The sequence below is a fragment of the Moschus berezovskii genome, chromosome X (genome assembly GCF_049115385.1).
Source record: "Moschus berezovskii isolate FMDL1 chromosome X, NW_MosBer_1.0, whole genome shotgun sequence".
Lineage (NCBI taxonomy): Eukaryota > Metazoa > Chordata > Mammalia > Artiodactyla > Moschidae > Moschus > Moschus berezovskii.
The window spans coordinates 870141-892444 of NC_142488.1; the positions used below are offsets into that span (position 1 = coordinate 870141).

Here is a 22304-nt window from a genome sequence, read left to right on the forward strand (position 1 = left end):
CTCGGGCGGCTGTGAGAGTTCTACAAATGAGGGGCTTAACGTCCCAGACAGGCGTCCGCGCTCCCCCAGCCCTGGGGACCAGACGTCTGAGGTCAGGGTGTCCCAGGGCTGAGCTCGCTGCAGAGGCTCCAGGGGAGGGTCCTCCCTGCCTCTTCCAGCTTCTGGGGACTCCAGGCGTCCGTCCCTGGGCTGGTGGCCGCCTCCCTCCCGTCTCCACGTGGCTCCTCCTCTGTGTCCGTGTGTGTCCCCTTCTGTGTCTTATAAGGACCCCGTCACAGGGTTTAGGGCCACCCTGATCCGGTAGGTCACACTGTGATGTTCCGGGCAGACATGGATTTGCGGGGTTGGGACACCATCCATTCTGCCACATGTGCGCCTGGTTCTGATTCCCAAGCAATGACGTAGGGGGACCAACTGCTCCCGTAACATCGGCTCACAACCCACCAGTATCTCTCAGGTCCAGTGCGGGGGATGTCACCTGCTTTGCAGCTGCAGCTGCCTACCAGCTCTCACCTTACAGGCTTCAGAGCTGTTTTCTTCCCCTCCCCGCCGGCCCCCCACCCCAAGGGAACCCTGATCTCATCCTATGCTTCTCCCTGTGACGCGCAGAGGTTATTTCAGGCAGACCGTGGCACCCTGCTGCCTCAGCATCCCGGGCACTCCAGGAACTGGGGCCCATCATCTTTGCAAAAGCGCACGGCTGCGGGGGGGCTGCTGCGGGCTCGTGTGCTCGGTGGTCTCGCCTGGTCTTCAAAGGATCGCAGGGGTCAGGCCAGGAACCACCGGAGACCCCAGGAGGACCTGCCGTGGTTGGGGATGCTCGGCCGGGGGCTGGCGGCAGGCAGAGAAGGGGCCGGGGGAGACACCCGCCCCCCGCCCGATGCAAGCTGCAGCCCGAGGCACTCCAGGGAGACATGGGTGTAGCAAGAGAAACTGACCATCCTCAGCAGCTTCTTGTCCACCCGGAGACCCTCGGTTCACACCTCCTGGATCCTTCCCATCAGGCAGCCGCCGCTTGTGGACGCTTAAATAGAAGCTTAGCTTCCCTGGTGGCTCAACTGGTAAAGAATCCGCCTGCAATGCAGGAGATCCTAGTTCGATCCCTGGGTCCGGAAGGTTCCCCTGGAGAAGGGATAGGCTACCCACTCCAGGATTCTTGGGCTTCCCTGGTGGCTCAGCTGGTAAATAATCCGCCCGGAATGCGGGAGACCTGGATTTGATCTCTGGGTTGGGAAGATTCCCCTGGAGAAGGGAATGGCTAGCCACTCCAGTATTCTGGCCTGGAGAATTCCATGAACTGTATAGTCCACGGGGTCACAGAGTCAGACAAGACTGAGCGACTTGCAGTCAGTCAAGTAGAAGCTGACCCCCGACAGCAATGTAGCGCAGCTGACCCTGGCATTTGCCTGGCTCCGATGGCGGTGGTGACGGGGGGACCAGGTGATGTCTTGGGGTTCCTTGAGACCCCAGAGCACGGGGCCCCAACGGGCCGGTCCAGCGTGGTCCCGCCGAGTCCCAGCGCGCCCAGAGTGACCGAAAGCAGGCCGAAAGGACTGCCGCTGTCCCTCCACGCCACCCCCCAGCTCGCGATGAGGGGGTGCCTGTGTCAGAACACGCTCTCCTGCCTTCTCACGCTGGGCCTCTCGGGCGCCTCGGGCGCGTCCACGGAGCGCGCGGACAGGGTGCGCCCGGAGAAGAGGCTCTCGCGGCGGCTGTCGGGGCTGTCGGCGGCGGCGGCGGGCAGCGGGCCGTAGCCCAGGTAGTCGCGGAGGCGCCGCTGGAACTCGCTGGACGCGAAGTAGTAGACGAAAGGGTCGAGGCAGTTGTTGAGGCAGCTGAGGCAGAGCGTGAGCTTGTAGACGTGGTAGTAGCTGCGGCCCAGGAAGAGGCGGCTGACCATGTGCACGAGCAGCACGAAGTTGTTGGGGGCGAAGCAGGCGACGAAGGCCAGCAGGACCACGGCGGCCAGGCAGACGGCGCGGCGGCGCTGCGCGCGGCCGTGGCGGTCGGCGGAGCGCAGCAGCGCCAGGATGGTGGCCGTGTAGCAGGCCACGGTGACCACGAAGGGCAGCAGGAAGAGGACGACGAAGAGCGTGAAGAGGAAGGCGGCCCACATGGCCACGCTGGGCAGCATGTTGGACTTGAGCACGTCGAAGCAGGTGACGATGCCCAGCGCGTCCACGGCGTAGGTGAGGTCGGTGCGCGCCAGCGGGGACAGCGCGGCCAGCAGCAGCAGCCACGTGGCCGCGCAGGCCGCCAGCGCGTAGCGGCGGCGGCGCCAGCGCGCGGACGCCAGCGGGTACACGACGCCCAGGAAGCGGTCCACGCTGATGCAGGTCATGGTGAGGATGGACGAGTACATGTTGGCGTAGAAGGCCACGGTGACGGCGTTGCACAGCAGCACGCCGAACACCCAGTGGTTGCCGTTGCAGTGGTAGTAGATCTGGAAGGGCAGCACGCACGCCAGCATGAGGTCCGTGACGCTCAGGTTGATCATGAAGATGACCGACGGCGTCTTGGGCCCGATGTGCCGGCACAGCACCCACAGCGAGAACAGGTTGCCCGGGATGCTCACCAGCGCCACCAGCGAGTACACCACGGGCAGCACGACCGCGATGGCCGGGTCCCGCAGCATCAGGATCGTGGCGTTGTCCGGGCGCGTCACGTTCATGTCCATGCTGCGGCCGTGGCGGAGCGGGGACCGGGCTCGGGACAGGGCCAGCCGGCCGACCTGCAAGACGAGGAGGGAAGCGGGGGAAGGGAGGTGAGAGGCGTGGGAGGACGGGGTGTCCCCGGAGAGGGGCCGACTCAGGAGCGCCGCGGGTGCCCACACACGCTCGCGGGAGCGCTGACGCCCTGTGGTATGTGCACGTGTGGCACAGACACACACATTGCGTGTATATGTCTCACACACGCCACGTTGTATGCAAATATCTACACATGCGATATATACACAGGCCACATTGTGTACATCTATATATATATGTCTGATATAGACACACACATTACGTGTATATGTGTCACACACGCCACGTTGTATGCAAATATCTATACATGGGATATATACACAGGCCACATTGTGTACATCTATATATGTATGTGATATAGACACATTACATATATATACGTCACACACGCCTCATTGCATGTGCATATCTATACATGTGATATACACATGTCACGTTGTATGCAAATATCTACACATGCGATATATACACATGCCACATTGTGTACATCTATATATATATGTCTGATATAGACACACACATTACGTGTATATGTGTCACACACGCCACGTTGTATGCAAATATCTATACATGGGATATATACACAGGCCACATTGTGTACATCTATATATATATGTCTGATATAGACACACACATTACGTGTATATGTATCACACACACCACGTTGTATGCAAATATCTATACATGGGATGTATACACACGCCACATTGTGTACATCTATATATATATGTGATATAGACACATTACATATATATATGTCACACACGCCACATTGCATGTGCATATCTATACATGTGATATACACACGCCACATTGTGTATATATATATATGATATAGACACATTACATATATATATGTCACACACGCCACATTGCATGTGCATATCTATACATGTGATATACACACGCCACATTGTGTGTATATATATATATGTGATATAGACACATTACATATATATGTGTCACACACTCCACCTTGCATGTGCATATCTATACATGTGATATATACACACGCCACATTGTGTACATCTATATATATATATCTGATATAGACACACACATTACGTGTATATGTGTCACACACGCCACATTGTATGCAAATATCTATACATGGGATATATACACATGCCACATTGTGTATATCTATATATATATGTGCTATAGACACACACATTACCTATATATGTGACACACACACCACATTGTATGCAAATATCTACACATTGGATATATACACACGCCACATTGTGTACATCTATATATGTGATATAGACACACACATTACATATATATATGTCACACACGCCACATTGCATGTGCATATCTATACATGTGATATACACACGCCACATTGTAAGCAAATATCTACACATGGGATATATACACACGCCACATTGTGTACATCTATATATATATGTGATATAGACACACACATTACCTATATATGTGACACACACACCACATTGTATGCAAATATCTACACATTGGATATATACACACGCCACATTCTGTGTGTATATCTATATATATATGTGATATACACACACACATTACATATGTATGTGTCACACACTCCACCTTGTATGTGCATATCTATACATGTGATATACACACGTCACATTGTGTACATCTATATATATATATCTGATATAGACACACACATTACGTGTATATGTGTCACACATGCCACGTTGTATGCAAATATCTATACATGGGATATATACACACGCCACATTGTGTACATCTATATAGGTATGTGATATAGACACATTACATATATATATGTCACACACGCCTCATTGCATGTGCATATCTATGTGATATACACACGTCACATTGTGTACATTATATATATATGTGATATAGACACACACATTACATATATATGTGTCACACACTCCACCTTGTATGTGCATATCTATACATGGGATATATACACACGCCACATTGTGTATATCTATATATATATGTGATATAGACACACACATTACCTATATATGTGACACACACGCCACATTGTATGCAAATATCTATACATGGGATATATATACACGCCACATTGTGTACATCTATATATGTGACATAGACACACACATTACATATATATGTGTCACGCCACAGTGCATGTGCATATCTATACATGTGATATGCACACATGCCAGATTGTATGCAAATATATATACATGGGATATATACACACGCCACATCGTGTACATCTATATATATGTGTGATATAGACACATTACATATATATATGTCGCACACGCCATGTTGCATGTGCATATCTATACATGTGATATACACACGTCACATTGTGTACATCTATATATATATGTGATATAGACACACACATTACACATATATGTGACACACACACCACATTGTATGCAAATATCTATACATGGGATATATACACACGCCACATTGTGTATATCTATATATATGTGATATAGACACACACATTACATACATATGTGACACACACAGCACATTGTATGCAAATATCTATACACATGATATATACACAAGCCACATTGTCTATCTATACATGTGATATATACACATGCCATATTGCATGTATATATCTACACATGTGATATACACACATGCCACATTGTATGCAAGTATCTATACATGGGATATATACACACGCCACATTGTGTATATCTATACATGTGCTATATACACATGCCATATTGCATGTATATATCTACACATGTGATATAGACACATGCCACGTTGTATGCAAGTATCTATACATGGGATATATACACACGCCACATTGTGTATATCTATACATGTGCTATATACACATGCCATATTGCATGTATATATCTACACATGTGATATACACACATGCCACATTGTATGCAAATATCTATACATGGGATATATACACACGCCACACTGTGTATATCTATATATGTGATTTATACATATGCCACATTGCATGTATATATGTGTATATATGTTACACACAGCATATTGTGTGTATTTACGTATATACATGTGACACACACACCACATTGTATGTATATGTGTATATATGTAATATAGACACACAGCATATCACATGTATACATGTATATATGTGATACACACCATAGTGCATGTGTACATGTATGTATATGTGACCTATACACACACCATATCGTATGTTTGTGAAAAAAGTGAAAGTCGCTCAGTCGTGTCTGACTCTTTGCGACCTAATGGACTATACAGCCCATGGAATTCTCTAGGCCAGAATACGGTGGAGTGGGTAGCCTTTCCCTTCTCCAGGGGATCTTCCCAACCCAGGGATCGAACCCAGGTCTCCCACACTGCAAGTGGAGTTTTTGCCTGCAGAATATTCTTTACCTGAGCCACCAGGGAAGCCCACTGCATGTATATATATGTGTGCGTGTGTGTGTCTATATTTAACACACAGATATAACTCTGGTACATACATGCATGTATATGTATATATATAAACACATGTGTATTCAATTAGGGGCTTCTCTGGTGGCTTAGATGCCAAAGAATCTGTCTGCAGTGCAGGAGAGCCCAGTTCGATCCCTGGGTCAGGAAGATCCCCTGGAGGAGGGTGTGGCAACCCACTCCAGGATTCTTGCCTGGAGAATCCCACGGACAGAGGAGCCTGGTGGGCTACAGTCCATAGGGCCTCAAAGCATCAGACACGACTGAATGACTTAGCATGGGGAGGTAAGACGCCCTGGAGCCTAACTGGAAGTGCCAGCCTGCTGGAGACGGTGAGTTCTGAGCTGACTCCTCCTGAGGCTGGAACCTGAAACTTGCACTCTTGAACTTCTGTTTTTTCCTGCTGACCTTCCTCCCCACTCAAAACAGAGAAGTCCCCGGAGCTGCCTACACACCTTGCTCTACACACCTTGCTCGTGACCGGCTGGCCCCTCAGACTCACACAGAGAAAGGGGCCCGGGGCCCAGGGGAGAAGCAATTCCTGACTGCCCCTGCCTTCTGGACACAGTGGGTTCCAAGTGTCACTTTCTTTGTAATTTCTTATGTAAATGAAACCCAAAAGCAGCTCGCAGTTCATTTCTGTCAGTTTTTCAAAGTCTGGGGGATGGTTTTGTCACCTCTTTGCTCAGTCAATTCAGTCGCGTCTGACTCTGCAACCCCAGGGACTGTACCCCGCCAGCCTCCTCTGTCAATGGGGTTTTCCAGGCAAGCCTAGTGGAGTGGGTTGCCATGCCTCCTCTGGGGGATCTTTCCAACCCAGGGATCAAACCTGGGTCTCCTGCATTGCAGCTGGATTCTTTACTGTCTCATCCACCTGACAAGGTTGCTGTTTTTCCCTGGCTGAAGCTATCACTTCTGTTTTTGACCGTGTGTGTGTGTGTGTGTGTGTGTGTGTGTCTGATATCGGGGCTCCAGAAATCAGGGCGTGGGGCTCAGCTGGGCAACCAGGTGCCGCCCCATTATAGCTCAGGCCCGGAAAACGCCCCCCCCCACCCCCGGCTCACGTGCGCCTTGCAGTTGGACACCTGCTGGCACGGTCCGGGGAGGGCGTCCATCCCCGGGGTGTCTGTTGGCAGGAATCATGGTCCCTGAGTCGCCGGGGAAGCCAGCACGCGGCCCTTCCACGCTGATGGCATTGCAGCTTCCCTTTTAAGCCCTGGCACCCAGGGCATCTCTGCAGGAGATGTAACATCTGCAGCGGGGGTGTGCCGAGCGAGGTTCCTCAAACCCATTTAAAAATGGCCCGGGTTTCGCTTTGAGTAGGAAACTTTCCGCGCCACTAGCTCCCGGCCAGGTGCGATGGTACAGTTATGGTGGTGTGTGTGTGGGGGGCGCAACCCCACACCTCACGGCCCCCGACCTCCATCCATCTTTGGGGTTCAGGAGCCGAACCTCTCAGGACCGCACGTGGAGGCCGCAGGGCAGGGGGGCGTGGAGAGGAGAGAAGTCTCCGATCTGCAGGGGAAAGAGGAACTGGGGAGGGGACGGGCTGGGGGTGACTAGGAGGCTACTGCCTGTCCACAGTCGCGGCGGGGGGAGGGAATCTGAGAAGATGGGGAGTGCGCAGAGCTGGAGACAGGAAGCCCAGCCTCCACCATCGAGTGGCATTGGGGGGCGGGGAGCCTGCTGGGGGCTCCCCTGGAGGCTCAGATGGTCAAGAATCCGCCTGCAGTGCAGAAGACCTGGGTTCGATCCCAGGTTGCGGAAGATCCCCTAGCAGAGGGCATGGCAACCCACTCCGGTATTCTTGTCCAGAGCATCCCACAGACAGAGGAGCCCAGCGGGCTATAGTCCACAGGGTCGCAGAGAGTCGGACTACAACTCAGCGGCTAGCACACTTTTCCACTTCTGCCCGGTGATGACTGCCCCCTACCTTCCCCCCGGATCTGTCGTAACCTCCCAGTGGGAGCTTCAAAAGAGACTCCATTTGCATAAGACAGCGGCTGCTTCCCCGGCGGGGAGGAGCGGGGCAGCAGAGAAGCCACGTGGGCGTCCGGGAGGCCTCCATCTGCACCCCAAAGCTGCCGCCTTCCCCCTGCCCCCCCCCCGCCACCACCACCACCCCCCGGGGGCCCCCCCCCAAGCTTTCACCTGTGCCCGTCTCAGGGACCGGGCAGGCAGCCCTCTCCCCTGCGACACACGGCTGATTCATAAAGAAATCACCTCTAACTGATGCGGCCGGCTCCCAAAGCCACGGGCGGGGCGGAAGACCAGGGGTGGGGGATGGAAGTGGCGTGAAATGAGACAGAAACAGTTGCTGGCGACCACAAAGACGGTCCCCGGGGTGCTGGGTGGGCAGAGGCGACTCTTTGCCAGAGGCACGGGGCAGCCTGCAGGCTTGGGGGCCGCAGGGTGCCGGGTGGGGTGGAGATTCTGCAGGAAGCTACATGCAGGCGTCACACAGGCTTGCACAGAGCTTCAGGCCGAGCGTCCTTGGCTCCTCGGTACCCGCATCCCCGTCAACCTCTTTTCTTAATGGCTTTACAGAGCTACCAGGAAAACATCATCAAGGTCACCTCTGCAAAGTGGACAGAGCGGTGCGGGCGTTAGCCCCTCAGTCGTGTCCGACTCTCTGCGACCCCGTAGACTGTAGCCCTCCAGGCTCCTCCGTCCATGGGATTCTCCAGGCGAGAATACTGGAGTGGGCAGCCGTGCCTTCCTCCAGGGGATCTTCCGGCCCAAGGGATCAAACCTGCGTCTCCTGCATTGCAGGCAGATTCTTGACCATCTGAGCCGCCACAGACACTGCAGTGGTTTTTCATATATTTGCAAAGAGACGCAACCAGCCCCATCATGCAATCCCAGAACATCCTCATCGTCCTGAAAAGAAACCCTGCACGCCGTGGCCATCACCCCTGCATCCCTTCCCCAGCACACATGGATACACGTTTTAAAACCGAGTTCAGATTGACCTGTCGTACAGTTCACCATGCTGAAAGTGGAGGGTTCTGTGGCACAGAGCAGGGCTCACAAGCCTTCGTGACCATCACCTGTGTCTGGTTCCAGACATGTTCATCCCCCTTAAAAGGAGACGCTGTACCCTTAAGAGTTCCCGCGTCTTCCCAGCCCCTGGTGTGCCTTCTGAGTCTGCGGATTTGCCTGTTCAGGACGTTTCGTATGAATGGAATCACACACCGTGTGGCCTGTGCCTGCTTCTCTCACTGAGCAGTGTGTGTTCAGGGTCCAGCCACGCTGTAGCCTGTGTCAGGGCTTCACTTCTTTTTCATGGCGGCGTCATATTCCACTGTGTGACTAGACCACACGCTGTTTATCCATCCATCATCCATCCATCCACCCACCCACTCATCCATCCATCCACCCATCCATCCATCCACCCATCCATCCATCCACCCACCCATCCATCCATCCACTCACTTATCCACCCACCCACCCATCCATCCATCCACGCATCCATCCATCCACCCACCCATCCATCCATCCATCCACCCACCCATCCATCCATCCATCCACCCATCCATCCATCCATCCACCCATCCAGCCATCCATCCATCCACCCATCCATCCATCCATGCCTAGCTGCTAACAGTTACAGCAACTCCAGGACTCCCCTCCCCGCCCCATCTGAAGGCCAGAGATACTCAGGACGGTGGTCCTTCTGTCTCTACTGAGGTGGGTCTTACTCAGCTGGGGTGAGTGAAAAGCAGCCCCGAGTCAAAGGGATGACTGCTCTTTAAGGACCTCCCCTGCGTCTTTTCGACAACCACAGCGCAAACTTCGCAGGCGCCGGGGGCTTCTCCTGGGGCTGAGCTCACAGCCGGGACCGTAGGGTCTGGACCCAAAGGAAACCATCACCCAGCCCTGTGCAGGGTGGGCTGGCCCCTTTCTGGGTTTCTTGGGGGGTCTCATGCCACCCAAGTCGTGGTGCTTTGTGGCAGCAGCTCTGGAAACCTCGGCACCAAAGCGTTCAAGGGCCACGGCTTCAGAGACCTGCTGACGGCACAGAGTCCAAATGGGTGCTGCCATGTGGTCCACAGGATATTCCCTCCTGAGATGATGTTGTTTAGTCGCTCAGTCGTGTCCGACTCTTTGCGACCCCACGGACTGTAGCCCGCCAGGCTCCTCCGTCCGTGGGATTCTCCAGGCAAGAAATACTTGAGTGGGTTGCCGCGCCCTCCTCCAGGGGACCTTCCCAACCCAGGAGGCCCGGATTTGAATCCTGGGTCGAGAATCCTGGGATGACTTAACCACACGGAGCTCACAGCTGCCTGGTGCAGGAAGGGATGGGAAAAGGCAAGCTGTGAGGTCCTGCCCACCCAGACCCTCAATGCTCTCACCTTTCATATCATGGACGCGGACTCACCCTCTGAGGGTGGGCGTGGTACCAAGGGAACCAGGGATGGTGACCCACGCTGTCAGCTGGGGTGTGTCCGTAAATACAAGCTAGACCAGTAACCAGAGGGGTGTCCTGGACTGTCCTCACAGAGGACCACAGGCTGGGGGACTAGTGACAAAAGATATCGGTCCTCCCCCAGCCCTGGAGACCAGACGTCTGAGGTCAGGGGTCCCAGGGCTGACCTCCCTGCCTAGTCTTCAAGGGAGGGTCCTTCCCGCCTCTTGCGGGTTCTGGGGGCTCCGGGCATCCGCCCCTGGGCTGGTGGCCGCCTCCCTCCCGTCTCCGCCTCTGTCTCCACGTGGCTTCTCCTCTGCGTCCGTGTCTCTTCTCGTCTGTGTCTTATAAGGAGCCTGTCCCTGGCATTTAGGGCCACCCCTATGCAGGAGGCCCTCATGTCAGACCTATCACTCCATCACCTCTGCAGAGACCCTGTTTCCTCATAATGCCCCAGCCTGAGTTTCTGAGATGGCATGAATCTTAGGGGGGCAGTCTTCAACCCACTACACCACCCCATTGAGCTACAGCCCTTTAAATAACTCAGCAAACAACAGGTGGATTTCTTCTGAAATTCGATCATGATAGTTCATGCACTCATCTTTCCAGAATCTTTTTTTGGGGCATTGCTTTTTAAATTAATGTATTTATTTTAATTGGAGGCTAATTATTTTACAATATCCAGAATCTTTATGTACATGCCCATCATCTATTGGCAGGATTTTAAAAAAGATGTTAGAGAGTTGCTGACTGATGAACTTTGCGGAAGGTCACTTGTCATTGTGTTTAGGACCACCCTCATCCAGGATGGGGCTTCCCTGGTGGTTCAGCTGTTAAAGAATCTGCCTGCAATGCGGGAGACCTGGGTTCGATCCCTGGGTTGGGAAGATCCCCTGGAGGAGGGTATGGCAACCTACTCCAGTATCCTTGCCTGGAGAATCGCATGGACAGAGGAGCCTGGCGGGCTGCAGTCCACGGGGTCACAGAGAGTCGGACATGTCTGAGCAACTGAGCACAGCACAGCTCAGCATCCAGGAGGGTCTCATCTCAGGCGCTTCGCTTCATCACATGTGCAGAGACCACATTATTCTCCCCACTCATGGGTTCCAGGGGGTCAGGATGCGGATACATCTTTGCTGGCCCCCACAATAGGCATCAAGGAGAAGACCTCTAACAGCCATTCAGACCTCAGTGCATCCCGGAGGGGAGGGTTCTAGCTGAGTCCAGCCACGTCCCCGCCAGCATCAGGGCTGACTTATGAGCGCAGACAGGAGACTTTCCAAGCGGCAAACCCTGCAGAGGTGGGAGCTGCCCAAGGCTGCTTTGGAAGCTGACCACCACGCTCAGACATCTGGGCCGTTCCCTTCCGGGGAAGGTGTGCGTCGTCAGCCTCGTGTGGGAGATCCTGCCCTCTTGCCCTTGACCCCAGGCCCCGGGCGACGCTTGGGAACCTGCCCAGCAGGGAAAGCTGTGATGGGTTTTCTGGTTGACCGTGGGGGTAACACAGAGAAGACACCGGAAACTCTGTGGCTGTCACGGGTGGATCGTGTCTCCCCCCTTCAAGTTCAGGCTGAAGCTCTAACTCCCTCTATGTAAAAGAGTCACCTTCGTCCCAAGGCAGGGGGGAGGTGGTGTCTTTGCAGATGTAATTCTTTAGGTTCACGTGAGGTCCATCTGGGTGGCTCAGTGGGTAAAGAACCTGCCTGCAAATGCAAGAGATGTGGGTCCGATCCCTGGGTTGGTAAGATATCCTGGAGGAGGGTACGGCAACCCACTCCGCTATTCTTGCCTGGAGAATCCCATGGACAGAGGAGCCTTGCAGGGCTGCAGTCCAGGGGGTCACAAGAGTCGGACACGACTGAAGCGACTGACCACGCATGACGTCCTACTGGAGCGGGAGGAGAAACCAGAGTCTGCTATGACCGGCGTCCTTATAAAAAGGGGACGTGTGGGGGACTTCCCTGGTGGTACGAGGGTTGAGAAGCTGCCTTCCAATGCAGGAGACGCAGGTTCGATCCCTGGTGGGGGAATTAAGATTTCACGTGCCTTGGGGCCACTCGGCCCGAGAGTCACAAGGACCTAAGCCTCCAGACGTCAGCTAGAGTCTGAGCAGCCTGGAGGCCGTGAGCTGCAGTGGAGACCCTGCGTGCCACAGCTACCATGCGATGCAGCCAAAAGGGTATAAATGTTGAAAAGGCGGGGGGCATTGGGGCAGAAGGGAGAGGTGAAGGAGATGCTCCAACAAGCCCAGGAACGCCAAGGATGGGCCAGGAAAACACCAGAAGCTGAGACACAGTGCCAGGTGAAAGCGTTAGTCGCTTCAGTCGCGTCCAGCGCTTTGCGACCCCACGGGCCGCAGCCCCGCCAGGCTCCTCTGTCCGTGGGCTTCTCCGGGCCAGAACACTGCGGTGGGCTGCTCTTCCCTTCTCCAGGGGGGAATCTTCCTGACTCGAGGATCGAACCCGTGTCTCCTACGCTGGCAGGAGGGTTTGTTGCCATCTGAGCCACCAGGGACGTGCGGAGGCTGGGATGGAGGCGCGGAAAAGTTCAGAAGGAACCCACCCTCCCCCACACACCTTGACTTCAGGTCTCCAGACGTGAAAGGCCCTGAATCTGGGTTGTTCAAGCTCTGCTCAGGCGGTTTCCTTCCAGCAGCCCCAGGAGACAGACGCAGAAGAGAAAAGAGAGGCAGAGTTTAGCCGATAGACCACAGAAAGCCAGAGCAATCATCCTGCGAGATGAGAGACGGGGAGGGATCTTCTAAAACAACGTAGGGCCTGAAAGGATGAGATTGCAGGAGAGAGGGAGATGTGAGGATGTGGGCAATAGCCTTGCGGGTCATTCGGGGGACGCTGACACAACTTAAAGGTGCGAAAACTGCCCTCGGCGTGACCTGAACGCACACCGAGGGACTCCCCTGGTGGTTCAGGGGTTCAGAATCCGCCTGGCGAGCCCGCCTAGAATGCTGGCTGTATATGGGTTCTGCTGCTGTGCAGAAGACAACGGAGGTTCCTCAGAAAACTCAACACGGACCTACTACAGGATCCAGCCATCGCAGCCCTGGGCAGGCATCCAGAGGAAACCACGATCTGAAATGATCCACGCCACCCGGTGCTCACTGCAGCGCTGTTTACGACAGGCAGGACATGGGAGCCACCGAGATGCCCATCGACAAGAAACGGAGAAAGGCGACGTGGTGTGCATACACAGTGGAATGTGACTCAGGCACAGAAAGGAACAAAACAAAGCCATTCGCACCAACAGGGGTGGACCCAGAGGTTCTCCTACTGAGTGACCTAAGTCACACAGAGAAGGGGAAATAGCTTTGACACATCACATATACGCAGAATCTAAAAAGACAGGACACGAAAGAATTTACTTACAAAATAGAAAGTGGGTCACAGACTTGGAAAATGAACTTATGCTTACCAGGGGGGAGGATGGGGAGAAGGGATAGTCAGGGAGTCTGGGATGGACACGGACACACTGCTGTATTGAACATGGAGAACCAGCAAGGGCCTGCTGGACAGCACAGGGAACTCTGCTCGATCCTCTGTAATAACGTTATGGTTCCCAGGGGGGAAGGATGGGGGAAGGGATAGTCAAGGAGTTTGGGATGGACATGGACACACTGCTGTGTTTAACATGGAGAACCAGCAAGGACCTGCTGGACAGCACAGGGGACTCTGCTCAATGTCACGTGGCAGCCTGGATGGGAGGGGAGTTTGGGGGAGAATGGGTACATGGGTGTGTGTGGCTGAGTCCCTTTGCTGTCCAACAGTGTTAACTGTCTATACACCAATAATAAAAACTACACAGTTTGAAAAAATAAATAAATAAAGGAATCTGCCTTACAGTACAGGAGATGTGGGTTAGACCCCTGGTTGGGAAACTAAGGTCGTGTGTGCCTCCCGGCAATTTAGCCACAAGCCGTAACTACTGAGCTGGGGTGTCACAGCTAACGCCCGACACTGCGAAACAAATCAATATTAAAAAGAAAGAGCGTTGGACCTTATTTTCCCTCCAGGACCACGGCCCACCCCATAGCCGACCGCTGGGAGACGTCTGCTCCGCGGCATCCTGCCAGGCACATTTGGTGTGCATGAAACACACATTTCACACGCGTATACTGTGCAATGGGAATATCTCCTCCCGTATCAGTAAACTAGAAAAGTCACGGCCATCAGCAGTTTCTGCCCTCCGCATGAGCTGTGCTTTTTCCAGTGGTCATGTATGGAAGTGAGAGTTGGACTATAAAGAAAGCTGATCGCCGAACAATGGATGCTTTTCAACTGTGGTGCTGGAGAAGGCTCTTGAGAGTCCCTTGGACTGCAAGGAGCACCAACCAGTCCATCGTAAAGGGGATCAGTCCTGAGTGTTCATTGGAAGGCCTGATGCTGAAGCTGAAGCTCCAACAATTTGGCCACCTGATGCGAAGAGCTGTCTCACTGAAAAGGATCTTGATGCTGGGAAAAATTGAAGGTGGGAGGAGACGGGGACGACAGAGGATGAGATGGCTGGATGGCATCACCGACTCAATGGACTTGAGTGTGAGTAAGCTCCGGGAGTTGGTGATGGACAGGGAGGCCTGGCATGCTGCGATTCACGGGGTCGCAGAGAGTCGGACACGACTGAGCGACTGAACAACAGCAAGGTAAGCAAGGAACAGGATTTGCCCCGACAGCTGAGGAGCATAGGAAAGGAGTGGATTCACTGAGCCCAGAGGCTGGCATCCTCACATACGTGGAACGCTCAATCCCTTCACTGATACCTGATCTTTGCTGTTCAGCCTGCCTGCTCCCTTTGTTGCAAACTTGCATACAGCCTGACTCCCCCTCCCGCCTCCTTGGAGCAGCTTTCTCAGAGCTCCCGAGATGCTGTCCCCCCCAGGCTCGGAGCCCTCAGCATGCCCACCCAGTGAAACAACTCCCTTCCTAATTTCTGGTCGTGACCATATATTTCAGTCAACGACACTGACCCACACAAGCAGATGGTTCACCTTGCATGCTGTCCACACCGCCTGTCATGACCGTCTCACTTTGAGCATCTATGAACATCTCCATCACACATATACAGCGTCTCTCTGCCATTTTCCACGCCTGAATACGCACTGGGTGTATGTCACCTTGCTCCCCAGGCTGTGGGCACTCGGACGCATTGCTTGAACCCCATACTCTGTTGACACACACCTACTCAAGCATTTCTCTACACGGCTGTGATAACGTCTTCCAAAGCCTGGATTGTGGTTCAAATGGTGCAGAATCTGCCTGCAGAGCAGGACACCCGGGTCTGATGCCTGGGTCGGGAAGATGCCCTGGAGGAGGGCATGGCAGCCCACTCCAGTATCCTTGCCTGGAGAATCCCACAGACAGAGGAACCTGGCGGGGCTACAGTCCACAGGGTATCAAAGACTCACGTACTACGGAGCGACTGACACACACACAGGCTTGCCGATACAAAGGCTGAGCTCATTTTAAATTGAATGCATTTTGTTAGTTAGAAAGGAGAATAGATGTAAAACCTACCCTCGAGACTTCCGCCTTAGAAAACTAAAACAGGAGGATCCGTTTAAATCCCAAGGGAGTAGAAGAGAAGAGGTCATAAAAGTGACAGCAGAAAGCAGTGAAACTGAAAACAGAAAATCGAGAGAGGAAGGAAAAAGACATCAAACGCTGGGTCTTGGAAGAGATGGAGAAAATCAATCAGCTTCTAGTCAGCTTGACTAAGAAAAAACACAAAGAGACATAGAGAATAAATATATGGAATCCAACTGGGGAAGGTTGGTAGGATGAATGGGGAGATTGGAACTGACACATATGTCCCACCGATATCCTGTATAAAGTACACAACTCATGAGAAGCTTCTGTGTAACACGGGGAACTCCACTGCCCTGTGGTGAGCTAAATGGAAAGAAAAATCCCAAAACGGAGGGGACATAGGTGTACATATGGCTGATTCACTTGGCTGTACAGTGGAGACAAATACCATGTTGTAAAGAAGCTGTCCTCTAATAAAAAAGATGAAAGAGACAGAAAGAAGACTCGCATCCCCAAAAATCCGAAACCAGAGACGGGGCCGTCACTACAGACCCCTTGTTTAGTCGCTCAGTCGTGTCTGACTCTTTGCGACCCCGTGGACTGCAGCCCTCCAGGCTGCTCTGTCCGTGGGATGCTCCAGGCAGGGATACTGGACTGGGGAGGGAGGTTCAAAAGGGAACGAAGGTATGTATTCCTGTGGCGGATTCATGTTGCTCTATGGCAGAAACCAAGCCAATATTGTAAAGCAATTCTCCTTCAATTAAAACTAAATTAATTAGAATTTTTAAGAAAAGAATTCTGGAGTGGGTTGCCCTTTCCAAAGACATTGAAGGAACAATCAAGCAATACTATGAACAGTTTCTATGCCTACAGATTTTATTAACTAGATGAACTGGACCACATCCTTGACACGACCTGCCAAGACACACCCAAGGCTAAACAGGCCATTAGAATACGTCTGCGTTTATTAAAGAATAGCATCAATAACGTTTCCAAATAATAAAAACAAAAAGCACCACGTCCAGATGGACTTTCTGGTGATTTCTACCAGACACTTGAAGGATGGAAAGATAGCAATTCTCTACGTCCCCCCCCCGCCCCGCCCCAGAAAATAGATACAGAGCCACGATCACCCCAGATCCTTCCCACACACGGGGCCGATTTGAAGTTGCAGAAAACAGAACAAGGGTGTGGTGGGGTGCGGGCAGAGGACACTCATTTGTCACGCTGTCAACAACCAGAGTCTGCCAGCAGCCTGTGTCAGCTTTTCCATCTGAGGGATTATAGAGGTGCCATGTCAGCCCAGGTTCAAGTCACACCTCGCCTGGGGCCCACAGAGGTCCAACAGGCTCTGTTTGTGTCCTCTGTTCTCTGGGGTTGAGTGTCTTTCTCGAGTTGTCAACCGGCGCTTCCTCCATGGAACGGCTTTGCCAAACCGAGCCAGACCCACCCTTGGGCCACTCGACTCTCTTATCGGCATGATGGTAGCGGCCGTTTCTACACAATTGAGTGGATCATATTCGTGTGGATACATTTCTGTTGTAAAGTGAATCAGTTTTACATATATATTTGTAAGATTTTTAAGATTTTAAGATTTTTAGATTCTTTTCCTATATAGATTATTAAGATGCTTTTTAAGATTCTTTTCCCATATAGGTTATTAAGACTCTTTTTAAGATTCTTTTCCCATATAGGCTATTAAGACTCTTTTTAAGATTCTTTCAGCATATACATTATCACAGAATATTGAGTAGGGTTCCCTGTGCTGCACAGTGGGTCTTTGGTGACTATCTCTCTATTTAGAGCTGTGTATTTGTCCATCCCAGTCTCCCGATTGATGCCTCTCCATCCTCACAAGCTTTAGTATTTTTCCCTATTCTGAATGGTTTATTGTTCGTATTAACGAAAAGAATTCCAGTAGCTGGAAAGGAAATGAAAGACTATATGTGCTGTACTTACATATTTGTAATTAACATATGCATTTGTCTTGATGACAAATACGCTCATAACCTCAGAAATTTGAGGCTGTTTTGTAATCATTTTTGTCAGAGAATATAGTTGATTTTTCAATGCCGTCTTCGTCCTCGGGTGTACAGCAAAGTGAATCAGCTATACGTGGACATGCGTCTCCCCACCTTTTCAGATTCTTTTTTCCTCTTAGGCCGTTCCAGAGTGTTGGGTACAGTTCTCTGTGCTATACAGGTTTGCATTCCGTCTGCTTTACATACAGTCATGTGTATTTGCAAACCACACTGTCTGGTTCGGGTCTCCCAGTGGCCGCCTCGCAACTCTGCTTTTCCCTCTGTGTTTTCTGCTGACGACTCTGAATCACATCACTTTTTCTGGCCTATATGCTGCCACCCGTTCTCTGTACACGAGGGGCAGCTTTTACTTTTGTTGGTGGCAGTCTGATAGAGGCATTCGCATTGTGCATCTTTAAAGATGTTTTTCATATGGATCGTTTTGTTAAGTGGACCGTTTTGTTTAAAAAGTGTTTTGCTTTATGGAATGTGCTCCAATACTCCTTCTGTTTTATGTTTTGGCTTTTGGGCCGAAAGTCAGGTGAGAATTGAGCTCCCCGGGGATTGAACCCACTCCCCCTGCACTGGAAGGCAAAGTCTAAACCACCGGGCTGCAACCGGGGAAGTCTCGACATTTTATATCTTTCAGTTCAGTTCAGTTCGGTCGCTCAGTCGTGTCCGACTCTTTGCGACCCCATGGACTGCAGCACGCCAGGCCTCCCTGTTCATCACCAACTCCCGGAGGTTACTCAAACTCCTGTCCATCGAGTCAGCGATGACATCCAACCATCTCATCCTCCTAATCTTTATCACTATTTTTAGGTTACAAAATTTTGCCACTGTGTCGTGTGTATTTCCCACCTACCTCAGGAGTACCTTCTCTAACCAGTAACTAAAGCTTTTCCTCCTTTTTTTTTTTTTTTTAATTCCTTCTACTTTAAATTTTTTTCTTATTTAGAAAAGAAATAAAACAACTGCTCCATGAGGAAGGTGGGATGTCAGTTCCCTAACCAGGGATGGAACTTGCTCGCCCTGCCGTGGAAGTGCAGAGTCTCATGCACTGGGCCTCCGGGGGAGTTTCTCTAGTTTTCTGTTGCCCAGGCTGTGCTTTAACTGTGCCATCAGCCACAAGGACGGTCACCATGACTGCCCTTGGTAGAGGCTCCGTGTCTGCTGAGCAAACACACGATGGGATCCGAGACAACACTCTGGAAGGAAAATGTCACACTCTCGGGAAGCAGGGGTGTCTGAGACGTCCCCGAGTTCGCTCACCCATCTGAACTCTGCTGTCTTCCCAGCTGGGGCCATAAGCCTTGCCTGAAGGTGCCTGTCTGGGGGAACTGGAGATATCCCTGCAATTGTAACACCTTTTATGAGATGTGGATACTGACCAAGTGATTCTACACTCTACATGCATGTGCTCAGTCCTGTCCGACTCTGCAACCCCGTGGACTGCAGCCCGCCAGGCTCCTCTGTCCATGGGATTGTCCAGGCAAGAAGACTGGAGTGGGTTGCCGTTCCCTTCTCCAGGGGATCTTCCCCACCCAGGGACTGAACCTCAGTCTCCTGCATTGCAGGCAGATTCTTTACCACCTGAGCCACCAGGGAAGCCTTTAGCGAGAGGCGGAAAGTCCAGAATAGCCAACACGCAACTTAAGGAGAAGGAGAAAAATGGGCTCATTGACACCACCTGACTTCCAGACTTACTACAGTAATAAGCTGTAGTAATTACCGTAGTGGAATAATAAGCTTGGAGAAGGCAATGGCAACCCACTCCAGTGTTCTTGCCTGGAGAATCCCAGGGACGGGGGGGCCTGGTGGGCTGCCGTCTATGGGGTTGCACAGAGTCGGACACGACTAAAGCGACTTAGCAGCAGCAGCAGTAAAAAGCTGCAGTAATCAAGATGGTTGGGGGAGGGACATGCAGAGGAAAGGAAATAAGAGGCACAAACTATCATCCATAAAATAAGCTACAAGGATATTGAGTATAAAATAGGTTAACTACTGTGAAACCATGAGGAGGGCGTGGCAACCCACCCCAGTGTTCTTGCTTGGAGAATCCCATGGATGGAGGAGTCTGGCGGGCTGCAATCCACGGGGTCGCAGAGAGTCAGACACGACGGAGCAACTAACACTTTCATAGCTGATTCGCTTTGCCGTACAGCAGAAAAACTAACACCACTTTGCAAAGCCACTACACTCCCGTGAGAAATCGGTCCTGAATATTCATTGGAAGGACTGATGCTGAAGCTGAAACTCTGATACTTTGGCCACCTGATGCAAAGAACTGACTCAGTGGGAAAGACCCTGATGCTGGGAGGGGTTGGGGGCAGGAGGAGAAGGGGACGAGAGAGGATGAGATGGCTGGATGGCATCACCGACTAGATGGACATGAGTTTGAGCAAGCTCCGGGAGTTTGAGCAAGCTCCGGGAGCTGGTGATGGACAGGCAGGCCTGGCGTGCTGCAGTCCATGAGGTCGCAAAGAGTCAGACATGACTGAGCAACTGAAGAAATAATTTTAAAAATGTTGGGAAAGATACAAAATAAATAAGCTACAAACACATATTGTACAGCACAGTTAATACAGCCGATATTTTATGATAGCTGTCAAGGGAGTATTGTCTTTAAAAACTGTGAATCCCTAGACTGTACACCAGTAACTTAAACACTATTTTACACCAACCATAGTGAAGTGAAAAAAAAAGAATCATGACCTTTTAGGAATATGTTAGGAAAATTTTTTTTAAAAAAAGACAGTGTGGTGATACAATAGAGAAATTGATCAATGCAGCAGGACAGAGCGTACAGAGTAGAGACTCTCCATGTAGTTACCTGATCTTTGACAGAAAAGCATTATCATGGAGAAAAAAAAAAAAAAAAAGGCAAAAATGAGCAAAGATCTTTGAGAAAAAGGAGCAAAGACAGTCCCTTCCAAAAAACGACACTGGAGCAACTCACATCCACATGCAGCAGAGAAAAAGAATCTAGGCACAGGCCTTACTCCCTTCATAGTAATGAACTTAAAACGGATCACAGTCCAAATGTCAAACACAAAACAGTAAGACTTCTACACAATAAAGCAGAAGAAAAGCCCAGATAACCCTGTGTGTGGTGATACGTTTTTTTTCTTGGCTTGGCCATAACCATCACTGGGGTTTTTCTGCAACATCTTAGGCACAACCCCAGAAGCACAATCCATGAAAGAAATCACAGATAAGATGGACTTTGTCAAAATGAAAAATTATCTGCTGTGCCAACAACTCTGTCCATAAAATAAGACAAGCCATAGACGGGGGAAAAATATTTGCAAAAGACATATCTGGGGGGGAGAAAAAAAAAGACCAGAATCCACCATATGTAAAGAGCTCTTTAAAAAGCAACAATAGGAAACTAAACAACCCAATTGAAGGGGTGGCCAAAGACCGAAGAGCTTCATCAGAGAAGTTGTCCAGACGGCAAAGAGGCACAGGAAAAGAAGTTACAGGTCATAAGCCCATCAGGGAATTGTAAAGTAACACCCTACTGAGGACAAGCTGCCACCTGACTGGTATCAGAATGACTGAGATCTGAAAACACCAGCATCCACGGCATGCCAGCGAGGAAACGGGAAGTCTATTCCACGCCGGGCGTTGCATCTTCCGTGGCCCTCTGGTCACTCTGAAGCCGGGACCTGATGACCTCAAGAGTCCACGTGCCCCAGGGCCCCTCCCCTGCCTTTGTCACCCCGAGACGTTACCTCTGCTGTGTCCTCCCTGAGGGGACGCTCTGTTCTGCGAACAGAGCGGTGGAGACGGGGTGGCAGTTGGAGACTGGACCGGGCGTCCGTCTGTCTGTGTTCTGAGTGGAGCTCTCGGATCTCAGGATGGCTGAGCAGAAAGGCACGAGCAGGGCTCTTATCTCTGCCCCCGTTTGCATGCCCCACAATTGCACAATCGGGATGCAGAGAATCTCAGATCATTTGCATGCCCACACGCGTGTGATTTTCATCTGTCTCCTCCGCCACCCAGCCTAGTGCTGTCTGACTCCCGTGTGTTTCTCTCTGCCCTCCAGACTTCACCAAACGAGCCAGAGTGCACTTTCTACCCCAAAGGGGAGGGAGGTGGGAAACCTCTGCTATTCTTTTGCATGACAATGTTTTGTTCTTTAATTTTTTTTTTTTCCATTGTCAAGCTG

At 51.4% G+C, this 22304-nt stretch overlaps 1 protein-coding gene across 1 annotated transcript in view; it reads right to left on the reverse strand.

The window, feature by feature from the left end:
- Positions 1–22304, reverse strand: part of LOC148773189 (S-geranylgeranyl-glutathione receptor P2RY8-like) — a 55322-nt gene continuing 33018 nt past the window's right edge. The window contains exon 2 of the mRNA XM_088833765.1: positions 1–2731. Coding sequence (XP_088689891.1) covers positions 1607–2677 — 1071 coding nt within the window. The 5' untranslated portion in view covers positions 2678–2731 and the 3' untranslated portion in view covers positions 1–1606. The remainder of the gene's footprint in view (positions 2732–22304) is intronic.